At 43.1% G+C, this 13,758-nt stretch overlaps 1 protein-coding gene across 1 annotated transcript; it reads left to right on the top strand.

Moving 5' to 3' along the window:
* Positions 1–1,689: 1,689 nt before the first annotated feature.
* Positions 1,690–12,190, top strand: NIT2 (nitrilase family member 2). The gene is made up of 10 exons (XM_058823780.1): positions 1,690–1,719; positions 3,510–3,628; positions 5,954–6,074; positions 6,195–6,283; positions 7,599–7,692; positions 8,649–8,723; positions 9,142–9,220; positions 9,871–9,969; positions 11,004–11,059; positions 11,477–12,190. The coding sequence occupies exons 1-10, from the start codon at positions 1,692–1,694 to the stop codon at positions 11,563–11,565; spliced, it is 849 nt and encodes a 282-aa protein (XP_058679763.1). The 5' UTR covers positions 1,690–1,691; the 3' UTR covers positions 11,566–12,190.
* Positions 12,191–13,758: the final 1,568 nt, after the last annotated feature.

A 13,758-nucleotide genomic window follows, 5' to 3' on the forward strand; every position in this document is an offset into this window, starting at 1 on the left:
AAATTACTTTTTACAATATAGGTGTAGTCAAGTGAATGGTGAAATGTTTCCCTTTAGGGACGGAAAAAGATGGTACTATGTAGCTTGTTCTACTGGCTATACTTAGTGCTTTCAGATACTTTTGGTTGGAAACTTGAAAAATATATTTTATCTCTCTGACCCATGGGCAACTGGATTTTTGGCCTGTGTGTTGCCCCTTCAAGGGATGGTACTACTTGATTTCTTATTCTTTTTCTTATTTGGGAAGAAGTTGGGGGACAGCTGTTTTTTGCACCTGGAGTCCTACAAAGTGTGATGTTTGGGGAAGAAAAAAATTTTTTTATAATCACATATGCTCTTTCTACCACCATGGGCATGTATGAAAAGGAGGGAGGCCTGCTAAGATGTCTGTTCTGCCATGCTTTGGCTCTTTGGCTAGGTCAGATTGGGATGAGTGGTTCCCTTTACTGCTGCCAGGGGCAGGTTGAACAGTTCTCTGCTTGAAAGAAGGTTTGTAATTGTTGCACACAGTAGTGGTTGTGTATTTTACAGTGGTTATGCACTTCCCATCCTTTATCTCTCTGCATGTTTCCTGAAAGGGGAGGTGTGTAAGAGATTGATCACCCTGGGTCACCCATTTTTTTTTTACCCATTCTGCCATTATGTGCCTTCAGCTTACAGACATAATCTCATGTGAGAAATAGTGGTACACAAAACCTACAATTCTACAAACATGCTTCTAAAAAGCCCAAGGCTGGAAAATATGTACATGAGACAGCAATGTTTTGTGCTGAGTGAAGGGGTGTTTAAAGCCAAGGAAGAGCAGCATGGTATGTAGTGTGTTGGTTTCACAGAGTTGCAGTGTTGGACATGAGCTCTGGAGCTCATCTAGCTAAGTTCCCTGCCTAGGCAGGGTCACCTAGAGCAGGTAACACAGGGTTTGCAATGTCTCCAGAAAGGGAGACCTCGCTGGGCAGCCTGGTCAGTGCTCTGCCACCCTCAGTGTAAGGAAGTTCCTCCTCATGTGAGGTGAAACTTTGTTTTTTAGTTCCTGGCCGTTGCTCCTTGTCCTGTCACTGGGCACCACTGACCTTAGTCTGTCACCACCTTCTTGACAAATGCCTTTGAGGTGTTTATCTGCACTGCTGACATCCCCTCTCAGCCTTCCCTTCTCTGGACTACACAGGCGCGGCTCCCACAGTGTCTCCTCATAAGAGAGGTGCTCCAGACCCCAAATCATCTTTGTAGCCTCCATGGCACCCTCTCTAGTCGCTCCTTGTCCTGGTTCTGAGGAGCCCAGAGCTGGACACTGCTCCGCATCTGAAGCACTGTGGAGATGTTTGTACCTTGGGGGATGCTGTTCTTGTAAAGAAACAGGGGGATGTCCCGGGTGAATGCGTTACCTGTAAGCTGGTACAGGTCCCTTGGCATGAGCCCTCAGCAGCCTTTGCCGGGCAGGGCAAAGCAGCGCTCGGCACAGCCGGAGCTCTGGGGGCTCCGCTGTCGCTGCCGGCGCTGAAGGGGCCCGGGGAAGCGCTGCCCGCTCGCTGCCCCAGGCAGGGCGGGGGTGCGTCAGCCCTGCATTTCGCCCCTCAGGATGGTCCCGGTCCAGCGGGGCCGCTCGAAGGCGGCGTGGGTGAGGGCGGTTCCGGCTGAGCCGGGCCTGGCACTGCGAGTCCCGGCAGCCCCCGCGGTGCCGGGCGGAGCCGGGAATGCGGGCGGCCGCCGGAGCCATGGCATGTGAGTGCGAGCCCTGCCCGTCCCTGCTGCGGGCCGCGGGCCCGGCTGTGCCCGGCCCCGGTGAGACCGGGACAGGCTCGGTGCTGGGTCCTGGCACAGCCTGAGGAACAGTGCAGGGAGAGGGGAGCTGGCCTGGCGCTGCGCTGGGCACAGACCGGGATACAGAGCTCGCCCTGCAGGGTCAGCTCCGCAAGCAACGCCAGCGAACCGGCCGTGCTTCGCTCTCGGTGCTTTAAAACAAAAAAAAAACAAGCGTGTTTTGTAGTGTAGTGGTACAAATGCGAACCATTATTTTACTCCGTTGTGCTTATACCTGGTTGTGGCCTACATTACTTTAGGTTTATGCTGAGAATTGGTTTTAATGAAGGTTTTGGGGCAGCTGGTCAAGGCTGGGAGCAGAGGTCTCTCTCTAAAGCCCTGCTGCACTTTTCTCTGCATTTCTGTTGCTTCCACATCTGAATGTTTGTTGACGAAACTGGCACAAATACAAGTGTTCCGTTGTGGCTGAGCTTCGGTTTTGCACCTTATCGAACTTCAAACCTGAGACAAATAATGTTATATTTATATATAGGAAATTATCTAATTACACTTCCCAGTGTTATAAACATGATGGATTTTTTTCCTAGCTTTTTTTTTTTTTTTTAAGTGGCCAACTTGTCTGAACTAAAACACCTTCCACAAATGCTGGGAAGTTTTTGACAGATCCTTGGTATGATTATCTCCGTGGGTCTGGAACCTGTGGTTACATCTGTTCAGAATACCAGATGAGCTTTGTTTGCTCAATAGATCCAGCAGTAAAAGTCTCTCACAGGAAGAATGGCAAGGGGAGCAGTCAATCATTGGCTTAACCTCTGGAAATCAGCTGCTTAGCTACTGAAGTAGGAAAAAAGATGTATCTCAACTGCTCCTGACCCAGTCTCATCTTCACTTGAATCAGCTTTTCCAGTTTCCCTGACCACTGGGACTATGTTGCTTCCAGCTTTGTCTTTTTCTTATTGTGATCTTTGTATGATGGGGGAGTTTTCCCCCAGACAGGAGAGGTGCTATGAAACTGGGATACTTTTTTTTTTCTAAAGCCAGAGAGGATTGGTTGGTTGGTTTGTGTTTGTTTTAAAGAAAACAGTTCTACCTGATCATGGTCAGGGTGTGTTTCCCTACAACCTGGGGTACTTGGAGATTAATGGAAGGAAATACAAGAGGTGTGCACAAAACTTGGCTACTTGGAGAGCCTGCAGTTGTATATCCTGCTTAGTGGGAGTAGAAGCTGTTGATAACACTTGCAACTTGGCCAGAAACCAGTTTGTTAAGAAATAATCAGGAAGGATGTTAACCTTTCTTGATTTTCATAGCCATTTCCAAAACTAGGTGTGAATTTAGGGATAAAAGCAAACAATTCCCTTATCAGGTGCTTTGGAGAATATCCAGTCCTTTGGTGTGCAGCAGGATGGGCTCCCACAGTGCTCAGCAGCCTGGGAAGGAGGGGATGGGGCACCTGTGCTTTCCCTTTCAGTATCATGGTTCCTTCCCCTGCAACAGGGACTGGGTGTTGCTGGCTCATGAGCTCTGTGATCTTTGCAGGCCATGCATGGCTCCCCTTGGCAATGCTGGATTTCAGTGCTCTCCCTGTGTTAAGAGACTTTCAGAGTCAGATTTAGGCTGCAGAATGAGTTGGTTTGTGCATATGTTTATGTATTAACTCATTTGTTTTCTTCAGTGTTTGTTACTCAATTCAGATCTGGAAGTTTCCTGTGGGAACTGTGATGAATAATTTTTTTCTTTTCTGCCATCAGCCTTCCGCCTTGCTCTCATCCAGCTCCATGTATCTGCTGTTAAATCAGATAATCTCCAACGAGCCTGTGGGCTGGTGAGGGAAGCATCAGCTAAAGGAGCAAAACTTGTGGCTCTGCCTGTGAGTAAAGATTGTGGCCTACTTAGCCCTTGTGCTTCAAACCCTTCAAAACCTCTTTCTAATGTTATTAATGCAACAGATATTCCTCTTCCTCCCTGGATAGCTTAGATGCTGTATGAAGCTTCAAAATAAAACTAAAAGCTAAAAAATCCCAGGGGTTGTAGCTGGTGGGAGGTGGGGAGTGAAAAGGGAAACAAAAAATAGGTTGATCTTTTTTGTAGTGTAAGATTCTGGTAAAAGTTTTTGCTGGTTTAAATCCTAGGCAATGCCATCACTGAAATATTCTGAATTCAGGTAAGTGACAGTATAGTTTGAATCTTTGCTGAAGAAGTGTAGAAAAAAGGCAATTTTCAGTTAAAGAATGATGACATGAAGGTGAAGGAGGGTACACAGTAGCTCTCCTTGCTGTAAGCATTCCAGATACATGAGAAACAAAACAAAACATATTTCCAGCAGGTCATTTGTGGCTGAATTATGATTAAGACACATTCCTCTTGTGACTTCCATGTGTGGAAACAAAAATAGCCATTTTAAATGATCAACCACTTCTGACTTACTTTTTGAACTTTAGCCATAATTATTTTGGTGAATTTTCACACAGTGGATGTGCTGACCACAGGATGGGCTTCCCAGTGCAGCTTTGAGCTTTCCTCCTCTCTTCGTGGGGGTACTTGTGTTACTCCTGTACCTCTGACACAGGAGTGCAAAGTTCATCTCTGGGTGAACTTTGGGTCTCAGTTTTACACACAGAATGTTTTCTCTCCTCTGTCATGGAGAAGCATTGAGCAACCTTCCCAGCTCTTCTGTGCTAAAGTGGTTCTTGTGTTGCAAATGTGACCATCCAGTGTTCTGCCTCTGCCTCCTGTGCAGAGATTACTGTTATTTACTGGCTTCATCATGTGTAGAAGCATTGAAATTTCCAGACTTACTTAGCTGAGATACTCACTTTGCCAGCAAAGATTTATGCTTTTAGAATACCAGTTGTGGAACATGGGCAAGGCATTTCACAGACTTTTGGGAGATGCATTTTGTATTGACATTAGGGTATGGGCATGAAATGTTGTCTTCCCATTGTTTTGTTTCTTTGGGGGTTCTTTTTTTTCTTTTAATAACTTTATACAAAGGAAAGTAACTCACACTGAGTATATGAAGATGGAGGCAGCTGACTTTGCTTTCACTTCTTTGAAGTTCAGCCCAGATTTCAAAAGCCTGGGGAGCTCATTTTGACAGCTTGCAGAGATTTCCCTTCCTGCTTCTTCCATCTATAGGTTGTGCTGTGGGTTAGCTGGGCACTGCTGGCCTAGTGCCCTGCATAGGGGGGAAAAACCCTTTCCAGCTTGGATTCATTTATTCCACTTCAGCAGAACCTACCTCAGCTGTTAAGAAGTTTGCTTGAGCAGATAAAGCAGAAGTGTTTACTGTGCTAGTAACAGCTTGATTTTCATTTTTTTTTTCTTTTTCTTTGTGGGGGTGGAGGTGTGTTTGTCACTTCTGGTGAGCAGAGGGAACAATGGAGGTGTCTGGGCTGGGAGTCCCTTTCTCACAGAGAGAAGAGAAGTTGCTGCCACACTTTGATAGCCTATCTGTGGCCTCCAGCTGCACTCCTTCAGGGTACAAGAAGGTGTTGAGTGGAGTGTCTCACTCCTCACAGAGCTGGCAAGTGCAATGCTGAGTGAAAGTTCCTCATATCTTGGGCATCTCAAATACCTCTAGCCCACCTATTTTAGGCATCTGATCTACTCTGGTAATCTGACTGTGCAAAGATTACATGCCTGGTTCTAAAGGGATGGCAAATCTTTAACAAGATTGAGAAGGTGGAGGACACTATTCAGTTGTGAGGAAATAATGTTTAAAGGATTGTTTTAGCAAAACAATAAGTAATTTTGAGAAATGCATGCTTTTGCAAATGTCCTTTTAAAAAATAAGAAATAATGGGCTGTGGATGAGCATCTCAGAGTTTTGAGAGGATCTATTGGGCTTGTAGCTTGTCAAATGAGAACTGTGTAGAACTTGGCTCCTCATTCTGGTGTGAACATCCCTTGTGTTCTTGCTAAACTCAGAGCAGTGAATGTGCTAGCCTTATAGCTTGCATGATAATCCTAGCTCTTGTTCTATTTGGCATGCACTCCACAAACACACCTGTTGTGTTTTCAGCAATTGTTCAGGTCTCTCTGGCCTTCCTGGTTCACTTACTGAGCTCCTATAAACTAAACTCCTGTAAGCAAAGCTTGTTTGAGAACATGGTTAGAGAGGAGTTGGAAAAGTTATCTCATTGTAGTGGTGTTACTGGATTTTAGTTTCTTTTTTTTTCCCATCTAATTCTAGGAATGCTTTAATTCTCCATATGGAACCCAGTACTTTAAGGAGTATGCAGAGAAGATCCCTGGGGAATCAACACAAAAGCTGTCAGAAGTTGCAAAGGAGTGCAGCATATATCTCATTGGAGGTAATTTATTCTTAGTGACCTTCTCACTGGGGGAAAAATGGGCAGGGTCTATTACTGCCATTGCATCAAAATTACATAAATAATACAGTGGGAGAAATCTCTGTTCTTGCCTTTACAAAGGATCCATTCCAGAAGAGGATGGTGGAAAGCTCTATAATACATGTGCTGTCTTTGGGCCTGATGGTGCTCTTCTGGCCAAGCATAGGAAGGTAAGATGGCACAATATTGTTATGAAAAGTTTTCTAAGCAGTGTTGCACAAATTATTTCATCTGTACTTAAAGGAGGTATAAGTTAGTAGAGCCTTGTATTAATAATAAGTTGTGTACCATCACCCATGGAATTTCTTGTTACTTTTATTTGGGGTGTGTGAACACCACTTCAAAAGGTGGTCATAAATTTGTTCTGGGTAAGGATAACAAAATACTGGAAGGTGTAATTGGCTTTTCCCATATGCTGGGAAAACCATGGGAAAGAGTAAAACCTGATCCAACTCATTTATCTCTGTACCCAGGCCTAAGTTTAAAACACAGTGCCACTTGAGTGGGATCAGGATTTTCCCTCAGCTTCCTGATGGATTTAGTCCTTCTGTTGTGATAAATACTGTTCTTTACATACTTTGTGCTAAACATGTGATTAGTGCAGACATGCAGAGTCCAAGTTAAGCTGTCACTGCTGTTTGTAGTAGATGTTTCTGGCTGTCATCTTCCACCTCATCATTGCTTTGTGCCTTCTGGAAAACTGCCTCCCATTTATAACTCCAGAGTCAGTTTCTCTTTGTGGAACTGGTTTTTTTATTCTTATCCCCACTTTCTGTTCATGGGACTGTGCACACAGGGATCACTCCATGAGTGAGCAACAGCTTATTCCTATTAAGGTTAAGCCAAAAAGATAATGCAGGGAACAAATAAGGTAGTGCAGGTATTAATTTTTAATTAAATAATTAATTAAATTTTAATTTTTAAATTAATTATTCTGTTTGCTGTTTCTACATTAGCATTGCTTACTCAATCACCTTGTGCAGTTCTGTGCTGCCTTCCAGCTGTCACAGCACAGCAGTCTGCAAGCCCAGGAGCTGTAGAATGAGTGAAGCCTTGTGCTCAGTGTGAACAAATAATGAAATAAAACCAGCTCTGTTGTTGGGAAGCTCCAGTCAGGAACAGCACCTTCCATTGCAAGGGAGGGGTGAAGGCAGCTGCAGGCCCTCAGAGGCAGCTGCATAGCTGAAGTCATGGCTCAGTGAAGGTATTTTCTTGAGAAGTTTTACAGGAATGGGACTCAAATGTTAGAGACAAATCATTAGGTCAAGACATCTAGCTGTTTGGCATGTATTTTCAACTTTAGACACGTATATTTCTGTGTAGAAGAAAATACTTTAAATCATCTTTAACAATCTTAAGCAATGTTTACTTTGGATCCTGACAAAAGAGTAGTCTAGATAACAGTAGAAAGCACATGCCTAAAGAGGCTCAAATACCAAACAGAGAAATTGTTAGTAATTGTTACTAATCATAGTATAATTGCAGGTTCATTTGTTTGACATTAATGTTCCTGGGAAGATCCAGTTCAAAGAGTCTGAAACACTGAGTCCAGGGAATAGCTTCTCCATATTTGACACACGTGAGTATAAAACAAGCTCTCTCTTCAAGGAGCTCAAATAAAGTAACACTACAGTCACTCTGCAGTTCTCTTCCCCCTCCTCCTTTCCTGCAGTGGATGTGCATTTTTAGACAATCAGATTGAGCATTTGATGACAAGTATAGTTTAAGTTTGCTCCAAGTCTTTGGGTCACTTCTGAAACTTTTAAAAAGGCAGTGTGGTTGGAAAAGGACAGAGGAGTACAAAAGGTTGAAACATATGTCACCCCACTTGCCTTAATTAAAGAATGGCCCTGGTGATTTGTTAGAGGGAAGTGATGGTATTTTTAATAGCAGTTACAGCTTGAAAATTCTTCTTATAAAACACAGCCTAGAAAAGAAAGTATGTAACAGCTACAATGGTACATTGCTTCACGTGAGGATAGTATAATAATGGAGACAATTAACTAAATCATTCCAGTCTTCTTGAATCAGCCATCTCAGATAAAAAAGCAAAATATCGACTCCTCCTCACCCCATGTTGCTCAAAAGCTGACACAGTCTGTTAACTGAGCTCTCCAAAGAGGCTTGTCTGCCACAGCCACTTTCTCCTCCTTGCAGTGTGCATGCCCTAAGAAACTACATGACTGTTTTTATTGCATGAAAAGCAAGGAGTGTTTTCTTTTATTGAAAAAAAAATTAAAAATTGCAGCTAAATGAAAGAGGAATATGTTCCACAAAGACCTGATACAACATGATTTTTGTGGAAAAGACTTTTCTTAAAGGGTAGATAGGACTGCTTCTCACACTCTTTCTGTCCTCATGAAGCATGAATTCTCCCCCAACAATAGCCAGTTGGATGCACATTTAAATATAGCTCCTCCTGTTGCTGTGAGCCATGCAAAATAACAGTTGGCAGGATGGCTACAGGGAGTCTTGTGCTTGTTTTGTCTACTTGTGCTAGTGATACCATTTCTGTCTCTTGTGTTTTGAGAGCAGCATACTGCAAAGTGGGCCTGGGCATCTGCTATGATATGAGATTTGCTGAGATGGCTCAAATCTACGGCCAGAAAGGTGAGGCTGGGTCACCCAAGGGAGCCTGGGCAGCCCTAAGGCCAGGGCAGGTTCTGGGTGCTCTGTGCTGGGTGATCCTGTGATCAGGCATTCCTTGATCCATTTGATCAGGCATTCTTATCCCTGCCCAGAAACACAAAATGCATCCTGTGGCCAAGACTCTTACTCAGATGAGTGACTTCTCTCAGGGAGTAAAGTACCCATCACTTCCTGATCCACATGTGGTGGTGGAGTGGTGGAGTTGGGGTATCCCCACCACAGCTCTTGGCTGATGTAACCTGCTGTGCATGGACAGGCTCTGGGAGAGGCTGGGAAGTATGGAAAGAAACCTCACCTTGGTTTATCCTAGAGTGGCCCTTCACACTGCAACCCATCTTCCCCTTAATGATGCTTAGGTTCTAATTGTCTCTTAACAAAGGTTGCCAGCTGCTGATATATCCAGGGGCTTTTAACATGACTACAGGACCAGCTCATTGGGAACTCTTACAAAGGGGCAGGTAAGATCACAGAAAAAGGTTATTCCCCTGTTCTAGAGGAGTTTTTGGTGCATGGAACTGAACTTTCTTGTGTTCCAAATGACACTTGTGTGTCAGAAGTGGTGCTGCAGGGCCACTTCACCATTGGAGCTGCTCCATCCCTCAAGCCTTGCATGGGACAGCAAAATGATTTTACTGTCAAGGAGAAAAGCAGGAAGCTCTTGGCCTTTACTCCCTCCTGCCCCTGCTATGCCCTTTCAATGACCCTTTCCCATGGCTTTAAAAGCACCCTTCACACACAAATTCTGGAGAGAAGAGCCAGTAACCTGGGAAGTGCTCTAATTACAGGTAGAAATAGACTCTGAGATTCCTGAATGCAGATTGTTTATTCAATTGGTCAACTTCAATCAATTTTGCTACATACTGGATGAACTTGTGAATTGCATGATATTCTATGCACTAACTCTGGAGCCAGGTGCTAGAGACTTCTCTTTCCAGGCTCTTCTTTCTCTGTATCTCTTTGTATCATTCACAGTTTGTGCTAGTCATTTAGAGGATATATAGCTTGTCCTTCAGAGTGAATTCTTTCTCTTCTGCTTAATTAAATGGTATTATAAAAAACAATTCTTCTCACGTTTTCCCTCCCTTCCTTCATTTTTCTGTGAACACAGAGCTGTTGATAATCAACTCTACGTAGCTACTGTATCTCCTGCTAGAGATGAAAAAGCATCCTATGTTGCCTGGGGACACAGCACTGTAGTAAATCCATGGTGAGTTCAATAAAATAAAAAAACACCATCTTTTCTTTGGTAAAAAAATATTTTAGTTGGCAGTCACACTTCAGTCCTACTTTTCCATCTACTGTTAAAAGTGCAAATTCTTGGTAAAAGCACATGAGACTTGAGCCTGCATTCTCAAGATCATGATTTAAAACAGCCAAATTAAAAAAAAAAAAAACCAAGAAATAAACTAGAACTAGTTTGAGTGTGTATTCCTTTTGGTAGTAAAGATACCACTTAGTACTGGCATTAAGCATTAGTTGAACTGCTTGTGACCTTGTCCCAGAAGTTCAGTCCATGATGTGCTATGCATAGGGTAATTCTCTTAAACAGCTTACACAGAACTATCTAATTTCCTCAAAGAACAACACTGCTTTGACATAAGAAAGAACAAGAAGAATGTCTTCAGCTAGAGAAGAGAGATTCTGACTTGAGCAGAGGTCACGCAGGTGCACAGGAGGTAAAATGACCAAATCTTCAGGCAGTTGTTTTTCTTTCACATAAATCTACTGATAGCTCAGCTCCAGTTGTTTGCACAGTAAGAAAAACTTTGTCTATGTTGTGAGCTTTTAACTTTATGTGATGCAAGCAGTGACAGAACACTTGGGGGAGACATGATCATGTTCAGTAGCTCATGCAGAGTAAAAGTACACTTTTAAAAGCCTGTAGGGTCTTCAAAGGAGAAAGTGTTCATCTTTGCCAGTGTGGTTGTTCCTTTCCTCTTGAGCTATGCTGCATGCTCACAGGCAGTGGTTCTCAGAGTGGCTTTTACCACAGTTCTTCATCTTTGAAAGACACTTATGCTAAGTATGTATATGTCACATATAGAAAGTGCCATATCTAAAGCCTGGAAGCCATTTCTATCATGCCAGGGTTATGGATTATGATGCTATTTTTAGGACAGCCCTGTCATTACAGCTGTAGGCATCAAGGGTAGGAACTCCTTTTTGTACAAACAGCAGCAACTGCACTGATGCCTTGAAACCAGTGTCTAATCCTGCGAACAAATGTGCTTAATTTTGCAGGGGTGAAGTCATAGCCAAAGCTGGGGCTGAGGAAACAGTTGTATACACAGATATAGGTAAGGGAAAAATTGTTTTGGTTTTTTTCCCCACTTTTTTTCTTGAGTACAGGTTATGACACTAAGGAGAGACAGTTTTTTTAAGTCTGTGGCCTTCCACATGCAACTCCAGATGATGTGGCATTCCTCTGCCTTGTCCACCTGAGCTAGGTTAAAGCAAGAACCAGCAGCCCTTGGCTGTACTGTTCTATGCACAGTACTCAATAGCTGTACCCTTCTAGATCACTTCCTTAGGGACAAGGTGCCACCTCAGGAAAGAGCAAAGCTGAGGCTTCCTTCAGCCCTGGCTGCTCACTTGCAGTGCCCTACCACCCCATTCTCCATCAAAGCTGCTCTTTTCCCTGTCTTACCTCAGAGCAAGTCAGGAGCTTTCTCTTTTGGCTGCTGTTCTCTTAACTCTTTTCTTCTCTCCTGCAGATCTAAAGAAACTTGCAGAAATACGTCAGCAGATTCCTATTTTAAGCCAGAAGCGTAGCGATCTCTATGGTGTAGAGATGAAAAAGTGAAGTTGGGTGAAGAGGGAAGGTTCAGCTGTCACAATGGCTGTTGCCTTCATCTTTGGAAGGATTTCCTTTTACTACCTAATGTGCCAGTTAAGAAACCATCACATAACAAAAAACTTGGTGCAATTCTAGTATGATGGAAACATAACTTTGGTATCTCCTCTCATACTTAAGTATTTCACAGTATTTTACATCTAGGATAAAGATGGAGATGAAATCAGTTCAACACAGCAGTGATTAATATTGATTTTTATGCATCATAATGTTTTAGTTGCCTTCTGAGAGCTGTTTTGTAGAACACGGAAATCTTGTTCTCTAAAACTCCCTCTAAAGTCAGCTTTGGTATTATGAATTTTTCAGTGAATTGTCAGAAAATCTAGAAGCATGATTCTTCTTACTCTGTCCTTTTTAGATGTATATGACTTAACCAAGGTCCTTGAATGCCCTACTTCTAACTTGGGGAGCTTAAAATTTAACACACTGAGCAAAACAGGCCAAATTCTGCTCTGTGCCACTGAGGACACATCAAGAAGCTGCCAGACAGAGCTGCTCCTATAGAAGAACCTGTAGCAGTTTTTGGTTCATGTGTTTTGTCTGGGTTTGAATATTAAATTCTCCTTATGGCAAATCTTGTTCATTGCTGAAGTGACATGGGTTGCTGTGTTACAGTAATTCACACATTGCCACACCTTTGCTCTCCATACTGCTCCCTTAACAGAATGCCTGAGTGGGTTTTAGTTCTGCTGCCTGGAAAAGGCTGAGGGAGGCAGGTTGGAAACCTGCTGCACTAAGTCCTGCCTAAGGCTTGAATGCATTATTGCTACTGTCCAGTGCAGAGAAAACATTCCTTACTGTGCTGCTTTTGCTGGAGACAAACTGATTGTGAAAGACTGCTTTAAAATACTGCAAACCAGCCAAGCATGTTGCACTTTTGGTTTTGGGGTTTCTGTTTTGAAGGAAGACATCTTTTACTGTAAAAAGAATGTACAAATTATGCTTTTTATTCCTTGGAATGAAAAAAAGAAGCAACTTACCAGCCTTCATTGATAAGCTTTTGGTTTTCCAGCAGCATAAAACAGCTGTAAGGCTAAAATACAAAAATGGGAGGGAGAGGAGGTTTTGTCTTGCTCTAGCTAACCACATTTTCCCCAAAACCATCTTATATTTTATTCATGTTCAGCAATCCTTCTCTTCCCACAGTTTTTTGGTTTTGTGGGGGGTTTTGGTTTTGTTTTGGCTTTTTTTTTAACATTTGGCTTCTCTGCAATGAGCTTGGTGTGTTTTATAAACAAGAACAAACACTCAGCCAAGCCCTGACACATCCTTCCCCTCAAAAGCCAGATCCCACCATTCCACTTGGTGGCATTCTGTATTTTTGGTCTGTACTTTTCACTGCATTTTGGTGTACATACTGCACTGGAATTTTAAGAAACAAGCCACAGAGCACAAGGTGAAATGAAGGTTTATTTGTTGAAAAATAAATATTAAAAAATTAACAATTTACCATTTGAGCCGAGTCTCCTGCATTAGATTAGTGCTTCCCACATACTCAACAACCCATATCCATGATGGCCACTGCTGGGCTCCAACTTCTAAGTCATAATAACTATTTCATCTCTTTCCCTCCCCTCTCTCTACTAGTTCAACACACAGGAGTAAATAAATACTACCTTTGGAGGATTAAAGTGGTGCAGGACTCTCATGGGCTGACCACTTAAATCTGAGAAATGCAAAGTGCAGTTTGCAACAGGTAACAGAATCTGTGGTCTGAACTCCTCCCCTGGAATCCCAAATGGAGAGGATGGATGAAAATCTACTACAAACTACTTCGGTGAACTCAGCTGAAGAGCTGCCATGAGCTCAGTTCTTTTCAGTCTATCAGGACAACTCCTAAGCACCTTGTTTTAGTAGGGTCTCCAGTGCACTGCACTCAGAAGTGAAGCAAATGGGACTGTGAATTTGTGAGGCTTTCCCTGAAAGAAGTACACTGTCAGTTCTTAGCCACAGTGCTTGAAGCAGCCACTACTCAACCTCTGTGTTGGTAGAAAACAGGCACTTCTAGGTATCCATACGACACATGTGCACCAGTATTCTGTAAGTACAGGAAACTAATCAGTAACAACCCTGAAACAGTTCCAGAATTTCAGCCTGCAAGAATTTAAATTATTTTTGGAGAAATAGCAGGAAATTGGGCAG

Source organism: Ammospiza caudacuta, chromosome 2 (assembly GCF_027887145.1).
Source record: "Ammospiza caudacuta isolate bAmmCau1 chromosome 2, bAmmCau1.pri, whole genome shotgun sequence".
Lineage (NCBI taxonomy): Eukaryota > Metazoa > Chordata > Aves > Passeriformes > Passerellidae > Ammospiza > Ammospiza caudacuta.